The sequence below is a fragment of the Epinephelus moara genome, chromosome 3 (assembly GCF_006386435.1).
Source record: "Epinephelus moara isolate mb chromosome 3, YSFRI_EMoa_1.0, whole genome shotgun sequence".
Taxonomy (NCBI): domain Eukaryota; kingdom Metazoa; phylum Chordata; class Actinopteri; order Perciformes; family Serranidae; genus Epinephelus; species Epinephelus moara.
This window is the reverse complement of record NC_065508.1, coordinates 17520892-17546801: the sequence shown is the minus strand read 5'-3', so window position 1 is coordinate 17546801 and position 25910 is coordinate 17520892. Positions and strand designations below refer to the sequence as shown.

At 40.5% G+C, this 25910-nt stretch overlaps 1 protein-coding gene across 1 annotated transcript in view; it reads left to right on the top strand.

Annotated features, from left to right (window-relative positions):
* LOC126387728 (GDNF family receptor alpha-4-like) overlaps positions 1-25528 on the top strand; it is a 28339-nt gene extending 2811 nt beyond the window's left edge. Inside the window, exons 2-8 of the mRNA XM_050040361.1 lie at positions 10861-11127; positions 11212-11304; positions 11409-11778; positions 14561-14670; positions 15202-15336; positions 19406-19542; positions 22562-25528. Coding sequence (XP_049896318.1) covers positions 10861-11127; positions 11212-11304; positions 11409-11778; positions 14561-14670; positions 15202-15336; positions 19406-19542; positions 22562-22762 — 1313 coding nt within the window. The 3' untranslated portion in view covers positions 22763-25528. The remainder of the gene's footprint in view (positions 1-10860; positions 11128-11211; positions 11305-11408; positions 11779-14560; positions 14671-15201; positions 15337-19405; positions 19543-22561) is intronic.
* Positions 25529-25910: the final 382 nt, after the last annotated feature.

Genomic DNA, 25910 nt, shown 5'->3' with positions numbered 1-25910 from the left:
TTTTGTACTTCATTTAGTGGACACGATTGAGCCGTAACATGGTTGTCATAAATTTATTAGAGCTCATTTTCCGGCTGTGTAAAGTTACACAGGTCTTGGGTGGACTAATATCCACATGCTCGAGCTGTTCCTGTTCGGGGTTTGACTGTTTGATGTACACACTATGTAGGAGTTTGAGCGCCCTCGTGCACACAGGTCTATCCAAACCTTGGCTTCTTTATCTTTCCTCCTGTGCCGTAGACTCTTCTTCTTTTTTTATTCCTCCCTCTCTTTCTGCTGAGGCATTGTCTTTATGCACTCTGTGCCTGTAATTCAGTTTCGTTTAGGACGACGGCACACAAAGATTAAATTGGCAACATGCCCATTGGACATTACTTAGATAAAAAACATAAAATAGACTGTCTGAATATGCAATTATTTTACGTATTTGATGTTTTAAAATCGTTTTAATTAAAATTAAGGATAACTTGAACATGAAAACCTGGATTTCTGAATGGCAACTGATTTCTACCCCACTCACTGTCAAGCCCATGAATGCTAATTTGTATCATTTATCTGTCATTGCCTATTATTTTTAATTTCTTGGTCTGCATCTTGACTGCCACTTGCACACACTCGATGGCACCGACACAAGCCCATAGCCCGATGGAGACTGTCGATATGTGTGCCACTGTCTGGCCAAGAAATGATTTGGCACATCGTAATTTAGAACTGCTCCGAGTTTCAGGAGGCAGAAGCCTAAAATATTCACACAGCTCCACACACACACAACCCAACTGGCTGATGTAGCACCTGATGCAAGTATGTATTTTACCTGGAGTACAGAGAGGAGGGATGTTGCCTGCGTGATGTGGCTGCACAAACCAGTGAGCTGCATTGCTCATTAAAAAGGGCCTCATCCATGTACTGGATGCACTGAACAACTGTTGATCCAGAACATGAAATGTTGGTTCATGTATATTCTGGGAGAGTTTTCACCTTTGGATGCTTGGACCACATGCTGTCAGTACACCTAGATTATGCAGAACAGACTCCTCTGCTCTAGCTGACAACCTGTGTGTTATATGGTGAAAATGCTCCCCTTTTTGGTTAAGCTGTCTCTATCCCTACTAAATGCCAGAATAATGACAATGGTCAAACCAGAGTTGATTATTCCTCACTGTAAGTGTGTGCCTTGTTGAAGGCTGCACAGCACTGCAAGTAACTCCGGCGCTGGAGTTGCCTCTGCGGGGTGTGTGCATAAAAACAGATTAAAGCAAGTGCAACTGTGCTACACTTTTCAGCGCCCCAGTCACACAGAGATTCAGTCTTGTTAGCTTGCATAAATGGAGGAGCAAACAAAGGTGCAATCTGCCCGTGCACGCAAAACAGTTTTAGGCAATTTAGGGATCAGGGTGTGTGAAATTTTGTTACATTTACAACTTTTCTAAAAGAAGCCAGCGAGGCATCTCTCTCGCAGCCGGTGCTGTACGATTAAATGAAATTGCAGCATTTTGTGAAGACAGGGTATTGAAATCGTATTGAAAGTTGTTATTCAAAGTGGACTTTGTGCACAGGATGTATTTTTTTTATTATGCTGGTTATTGAGTGAGACTGTGCAGTATGTGTGCGTGCTCTTCAAGGCATGATGTTATTGCTGCCATCGATGTGGCCTTGGTGTGAAGAAAGCCACAGGAGCCACTAGTGGAAAGATGTGGAATAGACACATGCAGTGTGGAGAGACTTTGGATGATTTGGGACTTAATTGGAGGGAGAGAATAATAAAAATCCAGCAGGTGCAGGAGCATGGAGGGAATCAGGACAAAAGAAAGATGCAAAATGAGAGTAACAAGGGAAGAGGTAAAGGGTATGCTGAGGTAGGGAAAAAAGCTGAGAGAAGAAGATGACCTCAGGGGTCATAACACCGAGAAAAATTGGGAAACATGTAAGTGAAATACAAGTTATGACAAGGGAGAGCAAGTTAACATTTGGGTTATACTGATGGTTAAAGGGGCAGTTCACCCCAAAATCAAAACTACATATTTTTTTCCCTACCTTTTGAGCTGTTTATGATGTTATTTTGTTTGAGTTACTGAGTGTTGAAGATATCGGCCATAAAAAAGTCTGCCTTCTTTCCAATATAATGGAACTAGATGGCGCTCGGTATGTGGTGCTCAAACTGCCAAAATACAATGTCTCTTTCCAGGAATCATGACCTGGTTACTCAAGATAATCCACAGACCTTGCTGTGAGCAGTTTCTTGAAGGAACTATTTTCTCTCGAGCAAAACTACACCTGCCAATTGTATCACCACACAGATGGAAGCTTGCATCTACTGCTACCTCACCTAGCACCACTGAGCTAGCTAATGTTACAGCTCAGCCAAGGAGGACGCCATTAATGTTTACATCTCGCACTGTCACAAGCACAAGCCTCTCATCTGTGAGTTAATGTATGCTTGTTTTTGCATGGTGATGTGGTTGGTGGGTGCAGTCCAGTAAAGAAAATAGTTCCTACATAAAACTGCTCACAACAAGGTCTGTGGATTATCTAGGGTGACCAGGTCATGATTTCTGGAAAGAGACATTGCTGTTGAGTTTTTCAAATGTATTTTTTTTTTTTTTTTTTGTGGCAACCTCCAGGGATAGAAAAGGAAGCCAATACGGAACTGCTAACCTGCAGTTCCTCAAATGGCCACTCAAGGCTGGCTCAAGAAATGAATCAATCCCAACAGACAGCTGCGCTAACACGCTAAACTTTACAGCAGAAAAGACATCTTTACAGCTAGCACATTCTCACACCGGCCTTGTCACATATTGACCTTTTAGTCTTGGACTTTCTGGCCGCGTTGGTTGCTGACATTCTGCGATGTCATGTCAACTTCTGCCTGTTACATGCATTGTCTTTTTCAAAATAAATTTCTGTTTTCAGAGAAAATGTACAGTTTTCATATAGTCTCTTTTAAGACAAATGCACGTGGTTGGGTTCAGGAAAAAATAAGAGGGTTTGGCTTCACAATCTTACAAGAAGTGAACACCAGCCTCCCAGTTCCCGGGGTTATATAACTTTAAAACCCCTAGCCCCTCCAAAGCTCTACCCTCCCATCCAAATATGGTCACTTCTGGCTCCAAAAAAGACAAGATGCGATGGCCAAAATCTCAGACTCATGATGTCAAAATGGGAGTCCACAAACAATGGGTGATGTCAAGGTGGTATGGTCCGCTTACAGTCTTTGGTGCTTTGAGCACCACAATCCAAGTGTCATCTAGTTCCATTATTTAGAGAAGGTAGACATTTCTCTACAGTCGATATCTCCAACAATTGGCAACTCACACCAAAACAATCTACAGTAAATTGATAAATAGCACTACAGAAGAGGAAAAAAATGTATTTTTTGATTTGGGGGTGAACTGTCCCTTTAATATATCTGACAATGCTGGACATGTCTGTAGAAAATGTAAAAAAGAGGAAACTCACCGGTAGTTCACACAATGAATGAAACAGAAATGATCCTGTTTCTTTAAAAGAGAGCTGCTTGGCTGAGGTTGCCCAGGGCAGTGCCTGCAATTTTCCTCCTAACAAAGAGAATATGTGGAAACTGTTAAGCATATGTTTGATGTTAATAGAAAGTTTAATGTTAGAAGATGATGAGCCGATTGGTGGAAAATGCCAAATATAGAGCTCAGCAGACATGACTGCGTCAATAAGGACCCACGCAGGCTTTAATCAGCACTGATGAACCAGCTGTGACCATCCTGAGGAAACACCTCCAACTACTGGTACACACAAACACAGGAGAGGAGGTTTGTTCCGATTCACATTATGATTCAGTCAAAACCAGAAAACTGAAGTATCCTTGCAAACACTAAATCAGCGCAGAGATCCTCGGTAATGGCACAAGATGGTGCCGTGTTTTTAATCAAACTGTACTGTGTGAAATGAAGGCATTTTAATTTTTGGAATGAGATGGGGTCAGTCACTTTTTGAGATTTGTGCTTTGTTTATTTTTAGACTTGGACCTAATCTACTAGTTGCTGTTGCAAATGTTTACAAAGACCTTTCATTTGCCATCTGCTCTGTCCGATTTTTAATAAATATATATATTCTGAATGTAGTAGCTTAAATCAAAATTAAAATAGGCACTTTGGCAGGAAAATCATTGTTTTGACTCTTAACAAACATGTGCTCTATTGTCCTGCAGCTTACTCGCTCCCATTTATTCAGTCAAATGCTTCCCAATGTAGTCTCCGAAGGGTCAATTAGCTCTCACATTAACACTCCATTAACTGCACAGTATATTGGGGACATCATTTCTATGAATTTACACCAACCAGGGTAAGATTATCTCTATTAAAGCCTAAATATGCTGGTTAAAGGTCAGTTCTGGTATGAAAACACTATATCTCATGTTCATGGAATCGCATCCTCAAAATTATTTACCACTAATGAACCCAAAATAGTTAAATAAGTTTCTTATTGCAGCTATGAAAATATAGATTAATTTAGGGCTGCAACTAACAATTATTTTCATTATCCATTATATGCACATTATTTTCTTGGTTAATTGATTAATTGCTGGGTCTATAAAATGTCAGAAAACACTGTAGTGCAAAGTGCCTGTGACAAAGTCCCACAAACTGCTTGTTTTGTTTTACAAAAGCGGCGTTTCCACCAAATACTTTAGGTACAGTATGTAACGGACACCTAAACAAACACTGACTTTCACCCAGGAGAGCGGCGTTCACGTCTTGTAAGATTCTTAAGCCAAAAAATATCAATCCACGTTGTTGTACTGACGTAGTGTGTTTATTTTAATGAGACTGTATGTATGTAAAGATGTATTTTGAAAGAAGACAATGCATGTAACGGGCAGAACTTGACAGGGTGTTCCAGAACGTTAACAACCAACGCACCCAGGGTACCTTGCACGTCATATCTGGATGTGGAAAGTCCATGACCAAACATCACTACATGATGAGGTTGGAGTGAGAATGTGTTGCAAGGCAGTAGAACATCCGCACCTTGCTGATGGTCCAAAGAACGGGGTTGCACAACATTTTCAGAACAAAAAAGAACATGTTGGAGTGTTTAGAGCAGAGCAGGGTGTAGCGCACAGGAACGGTGCTCCATTGCTTTCTTTACTCCAAGTGAGGAAACAAAATATTTACAGTTTGTATAAACAGGTTGAAATTCATACACATTTCTTTAAGACCCTGAAGATCCAATCATCACTAAAGTGTATGTAATGCAAGAGAGCCAATTAAAACAAAGTGAATAATCAGAGTTGTTGTACTGACATTTGAGGTGTGTCAACTGATGCATTGAGTTACATGCAAGAAAATATTCCACCTTTAAACTTGCTGGTAACTGCTGGTGATAGCCTTTGAGGGGCAGAGTGAACTTGTCGCTATAGGAACAGTGGTTATGGTCCACTGTACTCAGAGCAAGCGTGTCGATTCTCTATTGACCAATCATCAGACTGCAGTGCTTCTAGCTCCACAACTTTTGACAATGGGAATAAAAAAATTACCATTTTAATGTGTAACAAACAGAATGAACTGAACCAAACTGCTTTGTGGAGACAAGTCTCAAAGTCTGACCTGAATCTCAAAGAGAGGTTGGAACAATTGGATTTTGGCTATTGAATTATCCAAAAAGCTGCCTAATTTTCTGTCTATTCAATGTTTGTTTGTTTTTTTTACTTATCACTTCAGCTGCATTTTGAATGAATAATTCAGAGGTACAAAGCTGTCACCATATTCCACCTATGACCACAGTCTGCCTTTATGTGCAACATGAATGTGCATGTAAGCACAGTTATTTATGTGCAGTCCATTCAGGAATCCACTGGTTTCACTGACTTGATGATGGAGTGCAAGTGGTAACAAGTGGTGGCAGTCACTGGCCATGTTTCCCCACTCTCACTTTTGCTCCATCTTGTCGCCTCGCTGCCGTTTCCTCCTTGAGCCTACGACCTCCCTCCAAGATGTCCCTTCTGTCACGATCCCCGTGAACACATTTCACATCAGAGTTGCACTCTCCCGCCACGCTCTCCTCTCAAGTCAAATTACTGCCCAACAATCTGGATGCTCTGCCACCCATCCCACACGTTTGAAAGGACGGAAGAGAAATTTTCACCAAAACCAGTTCACTCCCCGTGAATGTCCGTGTGTGTGTGCACGGTTTGTCGTTTGTGGCTTTAACCTTCATCAGCTTTGCCTCACAAATTCTATTAATCACCCCAGTGAGAAATCAATAGGGTGTATTATGGCTCACACACCACAGTAATTCATCTCGCTCTTCTCTTCCGTTGTTTCTTGAAAACACACACTCTTGTTCGGAAACGACAATTCCCTATACCCAGACTTTTACTTTACCAATTTGTTGCATCTCAAACAGCATAATGTGAGCACACGGCTTCTTTATCATCATGGCGTTGAATAATGTTCAAGTTATTCCAATAATTATGACCTGTCAACCAGACAAGATTTAACAGAGCTGCTCCGTACTTTTTAAAGGTTTTTGTTATCAGTGCGTGTGTGTGTGTGTGTGTGTGCGCGCGTGCTCTCGGAAACTAAAATTGCTGATAGTCTCTCTTTATCAATGGTAAGCCAGAGGGAGCAAACACTGAGAAGGAATAATGAATAAGCTATTCACTGCTCAAACAGGAGATTATATGAAGCTTGTTTAAATTGCAGCTAAACATGGCAGAATTTAATACTTTCATATAATTATCGAGGTGCCATGATACATAGATAGGTGGTTAATCATCGCCTTTGCATATACCTTGAGGACGTGTGACTGTGAGTATGACTCATTGCCCTGTGTGCACCTCGTGTTTTTTCTTCCCCACCTCTCCCTGTGGAGTCACTGCAGTAGCCTTGGCAGGTTTCCTGCAGCGGCGATGAAGCGGAGCCTCTGTTTATGATACGTCTCATGCCAAAGTGAGACATGGACCTCATGTGGCGCTTGAGATTGCAAAACATGCAGCACCAGAATTGGATTGTAGCCGCGCTTTGTGCCGCCAGTCAGCAGGAGCTTAATCGAAGTGTGTGACCGATCTAACACAATGCTGTGTGTGTGCGCCTGTGATGTATATGTTAATGTACTGAAGCATAAGTCCACGTGTTGGAGGATACAATAGGTACAGATAAGTTCAAACATGAACATTTCCTCCATTTATTTCCATTTGCACAACATATTCTTAAATGTCTGCCAGTCTATCCCTTTTGTGCACTTAAAAAATGACAGGATATAGCGAATTAGCGAGATAAAGCGGAAAAAGTGTGTGCATATTGCCTACCCCAGCTATTTTCCTTCTCTGAAATCGCTGTGTATAAAGTGTAATTTGTGGGGACAATTATGTGTCACATTTGAGAAAATTAATTTCCTGAAATGCTCCATCAGAACGCATTTTTATGAAGAGGCTTTCTTTTCCTCTCTCTCGTCGCCCTCAGGCTGCATTGTGTTTCTCATGGAGCAACAATCAGTATTATGAAATGATTTGTAGTTTTTCACTTTCAGTCATTCTAGACAGAACACTGCCAATCAAAAACACTCTTAATGCTTAATCACTGTGCACCAACACGGCTGTTTTTCTACTGAATAATGTATTCATTTTAGAGGAAATGTGGTTGGTGATATGCAACACATTGTACTCAACAACCCTTGTGTGATGAATCCTTTTAAATACATACATGGCTGATGGATTCTACATTATCTTCAAGCAGCACATTTTGTAGGTCTTCTGGGCGGAAACATCCTTATAGTGGACATTTGATTTGAGTCACTGTCTGACTGTGATATCCAGATGGAAATAAAAGTATCAGCTGGTTTAAAAAAGGTGCCGAATAACGTGGTTTAGTCTTCAGCATTAGATGTGCGGAGACAGTGTCTGACAATGGTGAAAAGCTTGTTCCAAGTGAAGCGGCTCCCTGCTGCAGAAGGGTTGGCCCCCAGCTGTTCATGTGTCCTTTTACAATAACAGCAGTGGTGCTTTTGTACAAAACATCCATGAGTACATGTCTCTGAAGATAGTTTGTCACATGTAACATGCCCAAGCACCAAACCAGTGTTTTTACATCTTTTGGCTTAATGCATTGTGCATATTTGACCCTGCTGCTAACAGGTTTTTAGACTGATGAATGCCTTTTTGCTACTTTCCAGATAGCTATTAATTTGGATTTATAGCACTATGGTGAGAATAAATGAACCGTACACTTATTTGAGGAAGGTGAACATCATGTGACCTTTATTTTTTAGCCAAATTATTTTAAAATATGTCTTTGTTGGTGGTTCAAGCACTTACAGGAAGATTGAAGAAGCAGCCGAGACGAGTTGGCTTTTGAACCACATCTTTTAAAAAATAAATAAATAAATAAAATAAAGTCATTATTAATAACATACCTGTAAAGTCATCTCTAAGGTTATATTTTTTGACTTGCTTTTAAATACTGTGCTGTTCAGCAGCTAACCCTGAAATCTTGGATGAAAAGAGGTTTAAACAGGCCAGACAAAATATTGCCAAATTCTTTAGCTTGCTTGCAACCCAACTGCCAGAGATGTCGACTCAAATAACTTGGACTGGAGTCGCAAATTTGATGGCTTCAGGTTTGACCTGATAAAATCAAAAATGATTTGCAACTCCACTTGGACTTAAACACCAATGACTTGTGACTTCATTTGGACTTGAGGCTTTTGGAAAATGCTTTATACCTTCCCCCCAAGCTCAGAGATTAAAAAGTATGTTATTTAAAAAGTGTGCCTCGAATCAATTTATTTCCCTCCATTGCCTGAGTCAACTATTTATTCCCAGCAAGTTGACACTTAATTCCCCAGATCCATTTTTTAACCAGTCAGCAGCATCCAATTAAGTTGCAAGAGAATACCACAATTTCGTTTTTGGACAAAAACTACAAGGGGGTCAACAAAAAACAAATTGCAGTATGCAAAAAATGCAGGTCATAAATCACAGATGGAGACACAACAACTGCCAAGAAACTTGATTTAACAAGTAAATACAAATTTTAAAAGGCATTGTGATTTTTCTAAATTTAATATACCAACACTCTGTTATTAAAATTGCTTTACATTTGGTGAAGCGCACATTATGACCAAATGTTAATGACCAAAAAAAGTTTAGAACTCAGAACTTGAGTGCCTTTTTGAGTCCCATTCCTCAGAATAATTGTTGGCATTGAACAATTCTCCACAGTACGGATATGTTTAATTTGTACATTTTACATTTCAATCACAAGAGACAGAAGAATGAAGTATGGATAAAATTTGATACAGAATATGAGCATACAGATTAACAGATAATTTGTGCTGATTAGATTTAACTGAAGTTTTTGGCACTTGGACACCAGAGGAAGACATTTTGTGATCAAGTGACCTCTGAGCAGCAGCAGGATAGATCCCCCCATGGACTCCAGACAATGGTGGTGGTAGTGGCTGCTGACCCTGAGGCTGATGGCTGATTTGGGTTAGGAAAACAAATTGTGTTGCCACAAGCATGGGTGAAATTGTGCTGACATCTCAATAAAAAATACATAGTTTGGTTGCTTATTGGTCTCAAAAAGTGGTCTGCTGCTTAGTAGCCGCCTCGCTTAAGTGTCACAGCCTCCACAATCCCCTCTATAGCAGCTAAGCCTAAATTTAAAGCCACTGAGGGTCTGCACAGACAGGCTACTAACTAATTAACACACTTGCCTGACCAAACCTACCACTGCTCATCAGGTGAAAACAAAGAGTCCACTTCTTCTTTGATGCATAATTTATTTATCACCGCTGTAGTCTTCAATGAAACCCTTGAAACATCCATGAATCTGTGTCCAAATTTGTAACATTACAGCAGCAGAGGGACAATGCAAACAGGAAGCATCAGTAGAAAAAGTACAAAGCAATATATAGGCATGTAAAATAAGTACACTGTACAAAACAAAGAGCAATATAGTAAGCAAACATTATAAAAACACAAAGAATATAATAAAGAGACAGACTGAATGGCTGCAACTCAGCTCATATACATGTAATCTGAACTACCTCACTTTAGAAATGTGGATTTGATATATATGAAACATGTACATATCCCTAGTTTTCAGAAACGTACTATACCAGCATGATATTCTGGCATCTGGACTGTTGTTTGTTGCAGCAAATTCAACAACAGTTTAACAGAGCTGACAGATTGCAGAGCAGGGAGGCGGATAAGAAGAGCAGGTTTGAAACTTGACAGGAGGACACCATAGATTCACAAAACTTCTCTAAAATTATGATTGCATGCGTTGCGCTCCCTGATCCAGGAGCATTGTGGTGTGTGATAAGAAAGTATGAGGCTAACTCACAGTACCACAATGTGAAGTGAGTGGCAGCTAGAGCATTTCCAAAAGCTTGGCTGGACATGAACTCTCATCAAATTCAAACAGTAAGACACTGTGCTGAAAAGATACGGTGCATTAATGAAAAGCCAAAGGTGCACTATAAGACTGTTTACATAAAAACATTAGGAGTCCCGACGGGAAAATGAAGAAACAATTATGATATAATTACAACCATAACATAATCCTATAGCCTTGTTAAATTATCCAAGAGACTGTGTTTCTATGAGGAACACTGAGGTTTTGCCCACGCTGCTTTTCTATTACACTTGTGAGCTTTCAATTTAATCCTCCTCGTTGGATATTATAGTAACCTGTAGTGCAGTGAAGGGCCTATGGAGTGCACTCACCTTGCTCTGTTGTCTTAATTACAGCCTATTTAGCTCAAGGACTAACAGTACATGAATGGACCATAAATTCAGCAGCTTTACACAATACATGCACATATTGGTTGTTATATCAGCAACTAGCACTGAACTGACAATATAAACCTCTCCTCCAGGTAGTGTGCCAGTATCTGCATCCTTAGACTGTCTGGTGGCGGAGCAGGGCTGCATCCAAGAGCAGTCCTGCATGGTGCTCTATCGACTGCTGGAGTACTGCGCGGCTGAGGAGGCCGTGTCGCCCCTTGGCTCAGATGCCCGCTTGGAGTGCCTGGAGGCGCAGAATTCTTTGCAACATTACCACCCCCTTCAAGTTTGCAAGTGTCAGCGTGGCTCTCGCAGAGAGGAGCACTGCCTCAGGGTCTACTGGACTGTGAGATTTGCTGGTGGGTGAAAGCAGTGGCATTTGTGTGTTGTGACACTGTTTGAATTTGAAAACCATGTGACAATGCTATTTACTGTTGTTTCAGCATATGATGAGTATGAAGTGTCTCCGTATGAAGAGCTGGAGTTGAATCTGGTGAGAAACATTGAGATGTCACGTATGGCCTCCATCATGTCAGGTACAGCTTTTATCACAAATGAATCAAAGTTTGGCACAAATTGCTGTATGTCATGATTTTTATTTCCTGATACACACCACTGTTTTCTTCCCGATGACCTTCAGCGTCCTCTCTTTCTATGGACGGCCAAAACCAGTGTCTGAAGGCAGCACAGGACTGTGGCCTGTATGAGAAATGTGGCTCCCTGAGGTCAGAATATGTTGTAGCCTGCACCAAGCGAGCAACAGTCTCTGACAACAGCTGTAACCGCCAGAAATGCCACAAAGCCCTGCGGCGCTTCCTGGAGCGCGTGCCAGAGGAGTACAGCTTCGCTCTGCTCTTCTGTCCCTGCTCTGACACTCTGTGTGGGGAGCGCCGGAGGAAAACCATCGTCCCGTCGTGTTCCTATGAGGAGAATGGGAGAGGGGAGGAAAGAGTGGGCAAACCCAACTGCCTCAGCCTGCAGAACTACTGCTCCAGAGACGAGCTGTGTAGGTAAGACGGGTGTTTGGGTGTAATAGTACGGTACATTCAGTGCCCTCAATAAGGATTTCAGCACGGAACAACACAGAACAGAAATGAAGATTTCACAAAAAAATATAAATATGAAGCACCAATGTATAAAGTATCAGTACTAGTATGTCCCTTTTCAACACAGTCACCAAAATGGCACAATGTTGAGTTTTTGACCACTAGTTGTGCTATTGAGCCGTGTGTTGATGAGCAGGTCCCTATATTATTTCTATGCAGGGATGACTTAGCTAATGATTGTTTTCATCATCGATTAACCTGCTGATTGTTTCCTCAAAAAAACTGTATCAGAAAATAGTGAAATATGTCTATCACCATTTCCTTGAGCCCAAAGTGACGTTTAAAGACCCTGAGACACCAGACAAGGCAAGAGTTGGCCGTCAGTCTATGTTGGGCTGTTGGTGAGCATCTGTTGCTCCGCAACATTGGCCCTTGTTAGACCTTGTCTGCTTCTTTTAGCTTATTCAACATGATGAATCAGTGGAGTCCATTGGTGAATTAAATCACTCTGACTGGCAGATCAGCTCATCTCACAAGAAGAGAAACAAAAGTGAGCAAAGCGAACAAATGACTGAGGTCAAGTGGTAGTGAGATAGCCATTGAGACCTTTGGCAGAAACATTTCATGATGGTTTGTGTTTTAAATTCACTGGCGCACAGTAAATATGTTTGTTCTTTCAACATTGGCATAACTGGCGAACTAGCGTCATGACAGTCTTCTGGTTTTCCTACCACCATCTGCTGGTATGTAGAGTCATTTCCTCCAGCCGTTTGCTATAGTCTTTGCGGCATGCTTAGTCGACGAGAGGCGTCACAACAGTCAGCTTTCATTGCCGCTAGTTCCTTGATGTCGGTTTGGTGTGTCTGGGCCTTTAAAATAGTTTTTGTTATCTGACAAACAGTCCCAAATCAACAGATTTTCAGTTTAATGTAATATAAGACAAGGAAAAACAGGAAATTGCCACATTTAAAAAACTGGAACCATCAAATATTTGTTTGAAAAAGGACTTTGCTGCATTCTGAATCACATACTTTTTCATTTTACTTCAAATTTTGCGCTACAGACTGCAACAAATATATAAGCAAGTGGGTCAAAGTTCAAGGCACAATATAATGATGAAGTAGTATATCCTAATTGTGTACGTACTATGTGTAACAATATGTACTTTGTAAGTGCAGCTGCAGTACCTACTGAAAGTAAAAAGAAAAAGTATAAAATTTGGACTGCAGCATTACTTCATCAGTTATCAAAAGAGTGTTGAACTGATTCATCGCCTCGTGTCTCAGCTCTAATCCTGCACTCTAATAGCACACACTGGCACATGTATGTACATTAGTGTGCCAGCAACGGGACACACTGTCGTGCTTACAAGCTATATAATGTATCCTGGTTTCACAATATTCCACATTTAAACATTTGGGAGCAGTAACATGCCATGACACATAAATGCAGGAAAGAAAATCACTTTTGCAAATGTTTATGAGGAGGTAAACACATCCAACAGCTTGGTTGGGCCTCAGGGCCTCTAAAAAGAGTTTCTTTTGCCTTTGGTAAGCAGCCATGTAAGCACCATGATACAATCCAACCAACACACTCTCACTCCTAACTCATCAAATACCAACACTTGGTCCGTGGCCCTATATGTCAAACTATAACACTCTAGGTACTTAGTTACATTGGCTACAAATGTTGGAGGAAGTGAGACCTGGCTGATCCAAGTAAATAATAACAGTCATGTATTTGCCCACTATGACTTACATCAATTCAGCCATTTACTTGGTTAAAGTCAGAAATTATTTTGAATTGATCTTTTCCTCTCTGATGGCAGTAGAATATTGGGCCCACAGCACCTGAAGATGGATTAATGTTTTGCAGACAGAAAAGAGAGATGGATGGCTCAGAGCAGTTTGCATTTAGTGGTGACGTCCCTGCTCATCAGTATGATTATAATGGCTTAGGTGAGGCTAATTTTAGTCTGTGTAAATGTTACAGAGGTTATAAACGATAAGAGAAAAATTACTTATTTGAAACTGAGAAGGTCACGCAAAATCCCCCCTCTGTAAAGTAATAGATTTAAAGCAAGAAGTGAGAGGAGCAATACCTTCACCTCTGTTACCTTCTGTTCCACACGTATGGCTACCATGTGTCTCTCCAGGTGAAAACACAAGAACACTTATGACTTTTACATAATATCTTCAGTTTTAGCTTAATATATACAGTATTATGGATCTGCTACAGATGAGAATATGTTTTAGATTGGTGTTATAGAATAATTATGGGCTTCATCTACTTCTAAAATCTCTAGTTTGTAAACCTCAGAGATTAGCTCTCACTGTCAGCACTGATAATAGTATCCTCTCCCTCAATACCAATGATTGGAAACAAGTAAACTACTGTATGTTTGAATATACATCATTTGATTAACATTTCTGTATTTTTCAAATCATAGAATCATGTTTTTGATTAGGTTCACAAGAAGAAGTAATTTCTGTTGAAAGCTTTTATTAAATCAACACATGGTTGTGATGCAACATTTGGTTTTAATACGAGTTTGCAGCAATCTAATTCTCTGTTTTGTGTTTTGTGCTCTTACACAGTGTTGTTTGTGTTGTTTCTGTTAGTTCAACCCCGAATCCCAAAATGAAATTGTCAAAACACTTTAAAATGCACACCCTGTTTTTCTGTGCTGACGGATAAAAAACTGTTTTCATTTCTCTATATGTGTATGTGTGTGTGTGCATTTCAGATCCCGGTTCGCTGATTTCCAACACAACTGCCAGCCCTCCCCACAGTCTGCCTCTGGCTGTATGCGAGACAGCAGAGCCATGTGCCTGAAGGCCTACGCTGGACTCATAGGTGAGAGGGAGGAAAAAGAAATTAAAGAGGCCGAAAGAGGGAATTGTTTGGAAAACAAAAATAGACAGAAGCTGCGAGGACTTGTTATTTAAAATCATCAGTAGGTGTCTGACAGTGATATTTGGCTTATGTGATGTTCAATTTCACAGTAGCGTTACAAGGGCTCATAAACGGTCAATTGCAAAGCTGCTGTCCTGGCGAACCAGTCAGCATCACTTTCAAAAACTTGATTTAAAAATTCCATTTCCAACAGCTCTATAAAATGATATTGATATATGATATAATATTATTTCCGTCTGTTTCCCACACTGTATTTTTCAAAAAGTAATTTTGTGTACCCGCAATTATCAATATCGAGAGCTGGAAAACTGGTGACACCGGCTCCCTGGGGCACCAATATTGTTGTTAGACTGCGTTGTACCTTCCGTAGAGGTGTGTGCTGAAAATGAAAATCTTCTGCCTCAGGGAAATATTTCTTTAAAAGATTAAGTTGCGCTTGTAATATGGCTGTTGTCCTCTTCCTACACCCAGGCACCATCATGACTCCCAACTATGTGAGCAACAGCAGCACAGAAGTGTCCCAGTGGTGCACATGTGACGGCAGCGGGAACGAATGGCAGGGCTGTCAGCGCATCCTGCACTTGTTCAGCAACAATATATGTCTGCGTGAGTAAAATGTCATATAAGGTTACAGCATGCAGTACAATATATCCTGCAGGGCTGCATTACCATAGTGAGCTAACGGTTTCAGCACCAATGGAGTTAAAGCTCTGTGGGTTTCCTGCATGAATCATGTGCAGCTCCCAAGATAGAGGCTGTATGGGACCATGTACATAGATATGCAGCTTAACAACAACAAAAATTATGGTGCATTTAGTGTTGTGCTTATAAAGTTTTTCATCCTGTAGTTTATGATGTGCAGTGAGCCCAAATCAGGCTGTTTTCATGCACTGCTCATACATATAGCTACAAAAAGTAATGCACCAGAATTCAAATCTAACCCACGTGACCAGGAAGGCTGCAACTACATGACCAATGTGCTGATGAAAGTAAAGAAAGAAGTAGTTTAAAGAGTGAAATTCTGCGTAAGAAACGAGGTTGGGGTGGTAGATGGGTCAAACAAACAGGATTTTCCCCCAGGAGACCGCTGTTAGTGTCACTTGTGAAACCAGATGTATTAAGTTATTCAAAGGTATGTCATCACCATGTGTGTTTTCCTAAACCTAACCTTAAATCTTACCTACATATCTTTACTTGCCTAAACACTTCCTCCCACAGTCCAAAGACATGCAGGTTAATTGGTGACTCTAAACTGGCCGTTGGTGTGAATGTGAGCGTGAATGGTTGTCTGTCTCTATGTGTTAGCGAGTGTTATTGGCGACCTGTTCGGGGCATACCCCGCCTCTCGCCCAGTCAGCTGGGAAGGGCTCCAGACCCCACTGCGACCCCAACAGGATAAGCCATTACAGAAAATGCAGCTGCCAGTCCACTCTTCGTATTCAGTCCAAATGGGGACTTGAGCCAGCAACCCAACTCAGGTCAACCCTAGGTCCCTATTTACTGAGCTCCTGACGCCCCATTGCTCAAGTGATAAAGTTAGATATTGGCATTGTCAAACCACAGGTGTGACCTCACATTTGTTCAGCATCTCCCAGTAGATAATTGGATAATTGTGTATGAAGAATGATGATTATAATGTTTACATATGACACATTACACATAAATATTTTCATCAAACTAACAACTTGTTATGGTATAATTTAATTTAATTTAATTTAATCTAATTTAATTTAATTTAATTTAATTTAATTTAATTTAATTTAATTTGTTTTATTTTATTTTATTTTTGGCCATTCATTCTACGTTTATCAACATTCATACATCAGGGTTTTGCTACAGTTCTGAAGTGCCTCGTTATTATTACAACTTTGGAACCTATTATGATTCTCAGTATTTTTGTTTCCAAGCTTCAGACTCATTTTGACATTAAGTAATTTATATACAATAACTGCCACTTTCTTCCTGTGTGAAGATATAATGTCAGAGGAAATGTTACCTTTTAGCTGTGTATTCTGAGTACCAACTAAATTGATCTTGAGATGCTTCTCAAACGGAGCATTTTATAATGTGCATTAATGCAGAATTCAGATGAGGTGGGTCATAATTGATGACTGAGAGGGCAAACCACTGAACCGCAATGTTTTCTTATAAATAAGTAAATGGCATGAGACATTCTCCCTTGTGTCTGGTTGGCTGCCAAATGTGAATGCCATTTCCAGGTTCTGTGGAGTCTTTTCCCCAAATGTGATAAACATAAAGTGGCTTCTTGTTGAATTGCTGCCAAACCAGCAGGGGTGGAAAGAGCATCAAAAGATCCTGCTCAAGAAGCACTGAATACGGGAGAGCAGTCAGGGTGATTTAATTAAAATAAGTGTGTATGTGTAGACCAACTAACGATCAACCACTAGATGTTCACATTTCCCCACACCTTGTTATTTCTCTGAGTCATCCAATAATATTGTACTGGGTAGCATTTTTGTGATTGTACAGTAATGCAAATTGAAGATACAATAACAAAGAAAGATAGATAGATTGCTCTTTTAATTTTCAGGTAACTACTTCATTCATATTTATTTAATACTATAATTTTTTGAAGTTGATTTTCACCACAGGCTTTGATCAAGATACAGTGCACAGTTGGGCAGTTTTTGCATGGCGAGAGGCTGGGAACACCCCGACAGGCCACCAGACTATCACAGGGCTGACACATAGAGACAGACAACCATTCACACTCACATTAACACCTACGGACAATTTAGAGTCACCAATTAACCTGCATGTCTTTGGATTGTTGGGGAAAACCAGAGCACCCGTAGAAAACACACGCTGACACGGGGAGAACATGCACACTGCGTGCAGAAGAGCTCCCCCACCCCAGGGTGCAAACCAGGAACCCTATTGCTGTGCACCACCCTGCCCAATGTCACCCCTGCTCTAGGGCCCTAGGGCGGGGGTGACATTGAACACATCAGGAAACAAAACAGAAAGGCATACTCGTCTACTGCAGACTGCAGAGCCTGGTGTACTGGCAATGGGAAAGGAGCCTGTTTTTAGGTTTTCATGCGCGTAAAAAACCTGCATATATGCTCAAATTTTGGTGGAAAAACAGTATAAGAGTCTTGCAGTGCTTGAGCTAAATGCTTATATCAGCTAACAAGCTAACAAGGAATGGTGCTAGGCTGTAAAGCAAATTTGATGTAGTTATCACATGACACACACTGGCCCAAAAAACATTTCAGTAATTGGAAGAGGAGTTGCTGTAAAACAGTTAAATTAATTTTTCTGAGCATCAAAATACAGATAAATTCAGTCAAGTAATATATAAAAGAACAGTATACCTATGAGTGTATTATTTCATCCCTTTCATGTGTGCAAGGAGACAACAGGAAGTAAGAAGAGTCGTTGTAGTTTAGCTTATTAGAATCTCCATCGGCTAATGCCCTGTTGTTTGCCAGTCTAACTGGAGTCCGTACATATAAATCCCAAAGTTTAACAAACAATTATGTACATTATATATATTCAAAAATCTCATTACACACACAAAACACCCTCTTTATCAAATATAAGCCACTACCAGTGAAAATCAGCAAGCAAGATTTCATCAATTACATCATTTCATTCATTTACTGTTCAATGATACAGTTAATTACATTAAGTACTCTTAATGTTCTCTTGAAGGCGGCTCTATTTCTTACTGTAATAATGAGATTTGGTATAGTGCTCCATCCTGTAATGCAGTGGTTCCCAACTGGTCTAGCCACGGGGTCCAACATTCTCCTTCGTCATTACATCAAGGTCCACACAGTTAAATATAGTCAGCGTCATACTGGTGTTTGGCCATGTTGTCGAACCAGTTTGCTGTCTCTGTCAAGTAGCCGTCTGTTAATCACTCACTCTACAACAGAAAACAATACTTCAGAATAAAAGCTCTGTGCTGGAAATTCACTGTACTCCAAAAGGGTGTGCTTTTTAAAAACTTGACATTTTTGTGAGTCACTTGTGGTCCATTCAGAATGGACCTGTGACCCACTTTTGGACCGCAACCCACCAGTTGCTGTAATAGCTTTTTAAAATACACTAGATTTGAAGAGATTTGTCCTCAGATGGTCACATGTTTTGGACACACATGCTCTCAACAGGCTGAGAGAGCAACTTTCATAGGAATTAACAGGTTGCAATATTTGAACACGGTATCAGCTCTCCTTAACACATCCACTGCTCATTATGACAATGCTCACATGCTAACGTTTAGCAGGTATAATGCTTACCATGGTAATCATCTTAGTTTGCTAATTTTGCTTATCAGTATTGACCAAAAAGCGCTACTAAGGCTGATGAGAATGTGTTAGTCATAAAAGCTTTGATCTGATGATGGCGCTAGCTGAAAAGTCAGAGGATCACCAAAGTTATTACAATTCATCCTAATAGGGACATGGTTGTATGTACCAAATTTCATTCCAGTCAATCTGGATCAAAGTGGTGGACCGATCAATATTGCCATCCCATGTGGTTTAACCAACACATTCAAATTTATTTTGCCCAACCATGCACAGTGTTTACCGAGCATGTGGCTCTCACTATGCTTTTAAAAGTCACTGGTAATGTTTTGGTGATGCTTCAAGGATGAATAACGATGTGAACCTAATGAAGATGACCCCCGCTGATTCTGTTTCAGGCAATGCCATCAGCTCCATGGGAATCTCCGCACCTCCTCCTGTGGAAAACACTCCCGTGCCAGCTTCTCAGCCCTCCCCGCGTGTCTACCAGGAGAGGGTCCACGTCAGTGTTAACACTCTCCCTGAATTCAACAGTGTAAGCACTCTCTCTACTTCCTCACTGTCTCACCATATGCTTGTGTTAGATACTTGCTACAAGCTGAATTAAAATACTTGACTGTCTATCAGGTGGTAACACCTATGTATCACCAGGGACTGTAGCAGTGAGTCAGGCCCAGCAGCTCCCTCCTCCCTCCTTTACCCCTACCTCTCATTGTGGCTGAGGATTAGCCGTAGGTGTTTGCAGTATTAGGCTCAACCCTTACTGTTTATATTCATGTATGCACACCCATCTGCTCTATATTCCCCATTTTCTCACCATTTTAATCCTCCTCATTCTGCATTTTCACCTTCTCCCATCCCGTCCCACAATCCCTTACAGCACCGACACCCTGCTGCTGGTGGGGCTGCATATTACACATCTAGGTATACAGTTTGTTTTAAGATGACACATTTGAGTTTCCTAATTATTATGAAGCACTGAATTTGAGATGATGCATAATGTCAGCAACAAACTGAATGTCTCCTATCATAATGCTGGTTCCTATTAAGCTTTGAGAAAAAACTCAAACTCATATCCCCATTAAAGCAAGTGTACTCCACACTCTCTAAGTGGAGGCTTCACTGTATGGAGGACTATTTCAAAGCAGTTAGTTGGAAGGATATGTGGACTATAAAATCCTTTAACACTGAGAGGCTGCTGAATTATGATATGATCACGAAATCAAAGTGCTGACACCAAAGAAAGAAGGAAACATCAAAGATTAAGTTCTGTAAACCTTGATAAACCTTTGCTTTATTTTTTCCTTATTTGCACAAGTAACTTCAGCTGAAATTTGAACTTAAAGAGACTCTTATTGTCGGCTCTCAAGGGAACATTATGACCTGCAAGTTAAGGACAGGGGTAGCCTTCATGGAGATAGGGTTACCGAGCTAACCCTGCTAGCATTTTTACAGTTGAATGCTATTAGCTGTGTGAGCTACTAAAATGTGGTGGACCACACTGACTAGGGTTAACAAGTTTGTTTGTCCGCTTCATTTTATATTTCTCTTCTGGAGAGTTGGTGGAAGTCTTTTCGCTGAACAGACTCACATGAAATAATTTGCGGGTAATTCTATGATAACAGAATTGTAATAAAGAAACTGGTTATAGATACTGAAGTGAGTTGTGTGCAGGCAGTCCTGGCTCAGACTTTAAATTAGTGGCATTGTTAGGCCTGGGCGTCCAGGGCTTCAGCCCCAAATGTTTCATTAATAGCCCCGGATCTAAATATGTAAGCTATACATACATTTTAAAGAATAAGAATAATTGGCCCTGGATCTAATAATCGTTTCACTATGCATTAAAGCCCTTGAAAATAATATATTGCTGATCAAAAACACAATTTTGGGGTCCTTTTTGTCATTGAAGTGGTGCATTTTGTGTTATCACGTGTGCAAGAGAGAAAGCACACTTAATTACTTTAATGTTGAAACTGAGATAGTGCACCCAAAAATGAAAATTCACCCATTATCTACTCACCTGTATGCCGATGGAGGCTCAGGTGAAGTTTAAGAGTCCTCACAACACTTGCAGAGATCCAAGAGGAGAGGGGCGCCGTAAGCCTCCATTAGGTGGAGTTGTGTTGCTACCCTCTCCCCTTGGATCTCCGCAAGTGTTGTGAGGACTCTAAAACTTCACCTGAGCCTGGGTGAGTAGATAATGGGTGAATTTTCATTTTTGGGTGCACTATCCCTTTAAGAGGTTAATCATTATAATACATCATCAAAGTAACTAAAGCAGACAAATAAATGTAGTGCAGTATAAATTACAATACTTCCATCTGAGATGTAGAAGAGTTTAAAGTAGCATCAAATGGAAACACTCAAGTACAAATACCTCAGAATTCTTGAAATGTTAATGATAGCAGTTGCAATGTATTCTGTTCAGTACTACAACTAATATTTTTAACATCACAATAATGTTAAGGGTAAATAAGATGCCAGATTTCATACGGAGTATCAAAATAGAGCTTGTTCGAGGAGCCCCCCAGACTCCCCACAGAGGTCCAGGCTGAGCCCCCAGTGTCCTCAAATCCTAGAAACGCCCCTGCTCCTCCGCATGCAGCTCCTTTTATTTTGTTGCTCATGATCATAACATTTTTGCATTGTTTGAATCTCAATTGTCAAAAACAAAAGATAAGTGTAATATTCTCCTGTTTATATCTGGTGTAGTCTCCTTCTTCCCACAGCTCTGCCCTCCACAATTGCAAATTTGAGTACATGTGTGGCGTGGCCCTCTGTTTTAAAGTGCTCGTGTGGAGTGTTTGATGCACACTCGAACTGTCTTCACACTGTGTTTGTATTTGGATTTCTGTCAGCATCAAACCCTAAATACTTATTTTGGTGGGCAGATTGGTTTCGAGCCAAGTAATCATCAAATAGATTCTGGTGTTGATGAAGGCCTGGGTCTGGGATTTCTGCCAATACAATGGTTATTGTTTCCTTAGCCACACTGATACACGATTGCTTTTATAGATTCCTGTGTGATAGTATATAAGAAATGTAAGTAAGGTATCGTCTCCCTGCACTTTCACTGATATTACCATCGCTAACTGTTATAAACTGCTTCACGCACCAGGAGGCCTGTTAGTTTAGCCCCTTAATTTACTTTTAAATGATGCAGAAGTTTAAATAAAATCCAACATAGATGAACTTTTAGAGTTTTAAAGGTTTTTTTTTATATAATAATGCTGTGGTTTTGGACAGCGCAGTGATCACTTGTGAACACTCAGTCAACACTACAGAGGGTGGACACAATAAAAGCTACAGCGGGACAATGTAATTCACAGCCAACTTTCAAGTTATCAAAGAGCTAAATGCATCACAATTGACACATGGGCTTCTTTGGTCGGTTGGTCCACAGCCTTGTTTAAACTCTTAACATAATAGCATTCTGGTTGTTTTGGCTGCAGCATTATGTAGTTTTAAATTCTGGGTTGATGTGGACTTTCTCTTCCTTCCACGCTCCACCACCTCTGTTAATTGGAAGAATCGCTCTTTCCCCTATTTTACAGATGGAGGGCAGCGAGGAAGAGGAGCAGGAGGCGGACAAAAGCGAGGAATTTAACGTCATCCCATCGTTTTCTGAAAAGGACCCTAACACTGAATCGGGGGCCAGAGAGAGTAAACGGGGAGCAGCTAGCCGAGCGGTACCCGTGTTCACATTACTGCTGCTGCCTACACTCATCCTGGACTGGGAGTGCTGGAGCTACTGAAGCCCCCATCTCATTCTCCGCTCATATTTTACACTCCCTACCACTTTCAAATCCATCACAGCACTCAGAATGAGCCGCGGAGGACATTTGCGAGGAAGAAATGCTCCATTTCTTTTTCTTTTTTTTGGTTCATTTTTTAAAGTACCCTGACTTTATTTAATGTTTTCTGTTTCTCCTATCACTGCCTCCTCAAGAGTTAAAAGATATCAGTAGTCCTGCAGTATCAGCCACGAGTCCTCTCCTATGAAACGCAGGGAACAACGTGAGCAGATATATGAGTGCACGGGTGAATTTAGAAATGCTGTCTGGGCAAATACTCTATCTAGAGCCTGCTTCACACTCAAAGTACATCCCCTCTTTTAACAAGAAGCACATCGCCCAAGGCCACATCCACTGTACACACTCAAAAACCATACCCAGTCTACTCCACTGCAACCAGGCCGGAGCACAGCTTTTGATATCTATTTCATGACTCATGTCACATCCGTTTCTCCCCTTTGGCTCTTCCTCTCCCTGCCTCACACTATGGTTGAGTAAGATAATCCACTTTACAACAAGCTAATAAGAAACTGCACCATACTTAAACTGCTTTGTACCATTGAAGAAGAAAAACTTTTTTTTAAAGAACTGCTGCATTTAAAAAGAGATAAGACACGATCCAATGTGCTGTCACATTATGTATGAGACATCTTATGCCTTCTTCTCTCTTTGTGCACCATAAAAGCAGAGTGCAACAGTCGCTCTGCTCTGCTTCTTTTGTTAACATGCCACTTAGTATTATTCCTACCAGGGTGAGTGACTGAGAATTCAACCATGGGCAAAAGTAATGAGATCAAATTCTATTGTAGAAATGGCGAGCATGAGAAAAGCAACATGAGCAATTACAGCACAATTCAAATTGCTCAGCATGCAGGGGAAGTCTGGAGTAAGGCTCAGGGGAGGAAATAGCCAATTTACTGCTGTCATACCCTCTCACTTTTTCCTCATCCTTAGGAGGTTCGTTTTTAGTGCTCCTTGCCCATCATGTGCTTTAGATGTTGTGAGAGCGGGATGCGGAGAAAGAGGATGGACACACAGGAGGCTGTAAAGCCTGCTGGCTGCTCCGATCATTGAGCAGCACATTGAGCCATTCTCTCTGCCTGAAATAGCTTTTGCTGATCTTAATGATTTTTTTTTTTTTTTCCTCTTATGGCTCATTTTCTTGTGAAAATTACGCAGCTGCGGGGATGTAGGTAAAGAGAAGTATATTGAAGTTTTTTGGAGAGGGATAAACTCATTTGAGGATGAGTTTCCGAGAAATAACCTGTCTGAGCTGTGCGAGGAAATGTCCTCTATTGCCTCATGTTTTCTGTATACCATCAAATCATTGTGGTTGTAGATTCATTTTAATGTATGCAACAGACCATAATGGAAAATCTCCAAAGACACAGCATAAAAAAATCATCCTTATATTTGAGTATCACTTGAGGAGGCAGTATGGCCCTATTACTTTTTGCCCCCCACTGCTTGACTTGTTTACATGATGGTTTACTGACATGATTGAACTCTTAATACGAATAGACAGTACAAAGGCAGAAACGCACTGGAAGCGTATGAGCTACGCTTTTGCGAATGCGGGTCCATGACTACTTCAAACTCGGGTTTGATTTGTAGGAGTCAAAGTAGGACTCAGAATGGGTGTTGTAAGGTTAGTAGACCTGTAGTGATTGTTACACACCTCTGGCAAAAATGACATCATGCAGGTTTTGTTGAGTTTAGCTACAGGAAGCTAAGAAGTGGAAGAGGAAAAGGCCAGTTAACAAAGCTCTGAAGTGTGACTGTAAGTTTAGTGGGCTCAAGAAAAATAACATATTGGGAGAGAATATTTGAAATAGAAATAGAAAGTCTGAAAGTATCCACATACATGAACTAGCTGTGTTGATAAATAAACTAAAGAAACGTCGCCCATCACAGTGTCACAGTGCAGTGTCAGTGATGCTGCTTATTCATAATGCATCCAGCGACAAGTGTCAATAATTGCATCCAGTGCGCTCTGGCCTTAATGACTGAATGTGAGTTTACATGTATTTTCACATTTCAATAGGTTTGTTTATATTTGTAAACTATGTAAAGTAAACATTTGCATTAAACATGGCTTGTATTTGTATTATATTTTGATGAGTTAAGGAGTTTCAGTGATAAAAAGCTTATTCTCCATCCATTTATCAGAATTCTTTAAAGGTCCAGTGTGTAGGATTTAGAGGCATCTATTGGCAGAAATTGAATACTTATAACTTTGTATTCATTAGTTTGTAATCACCTGAAAATAAGAATCATAGTGTTTTTGCTACCTTAGAATGAGCCCTTTATATCTACATACGGAGTGGGTCATCCATGTTGTTTCTACAGAAGCCCAGAACAGACAAAATAAAAACACTAGCACACGACAGGGCCATTCACATCTTTGCATTTCTGTGTCAGCCACCATAGATCTCGCTTGGCTCATGGAAGAAGTTCCCCTGTGCAACCTCCCCACTTGATACCACTAAATCCTACACGCTGGACCTTTAAGAAAATATGTCATTATTCCCAAAATTAGACTGTTTTGAGATTGTATCTTGAAAACCCAGCTGAGAGACCATGTACAGTACTATGTTTCACATTCTAACTTTCTTTAAAGGACATAGCAAACATGCCAAATTATTCTGACTGTCATGTGTAATAACTGTGTAATTTTGTGACATAGCAGAACAGTGTGCTGATTTGGTAAAAGAAGAATAAAAATCACAATGGAAATTTCCATGTCTGATAGAAAAACTATGCTTCTAAATGACTGCTGTGTATTAGCTTATAGCAATTTAAAATTTGCTTTTGCTTCTGAACACTTTTTATGAGTGGTTACAGGAAAACAGGCTGCATCCTGATGGGACTGGGAGCTTTGCTGAGAAGTTTAATGTCAATTTCAGTGCAAATTAGTCAGTTAATCATCTTTGTTAATTTTTGAATACAAGGCAAAATGCACAGTTTCAATACTATTTGTACTTTAATTGGCTTTAATTAAAAACGTAATGGTCTAGAAACTGTAAATAAATGATAAGTCCGTGGTTTCTCCCTGCTCATAGCCACTGTGTGCGGACAGACTGAGCCGGGACGCTCATGTTTATATTTT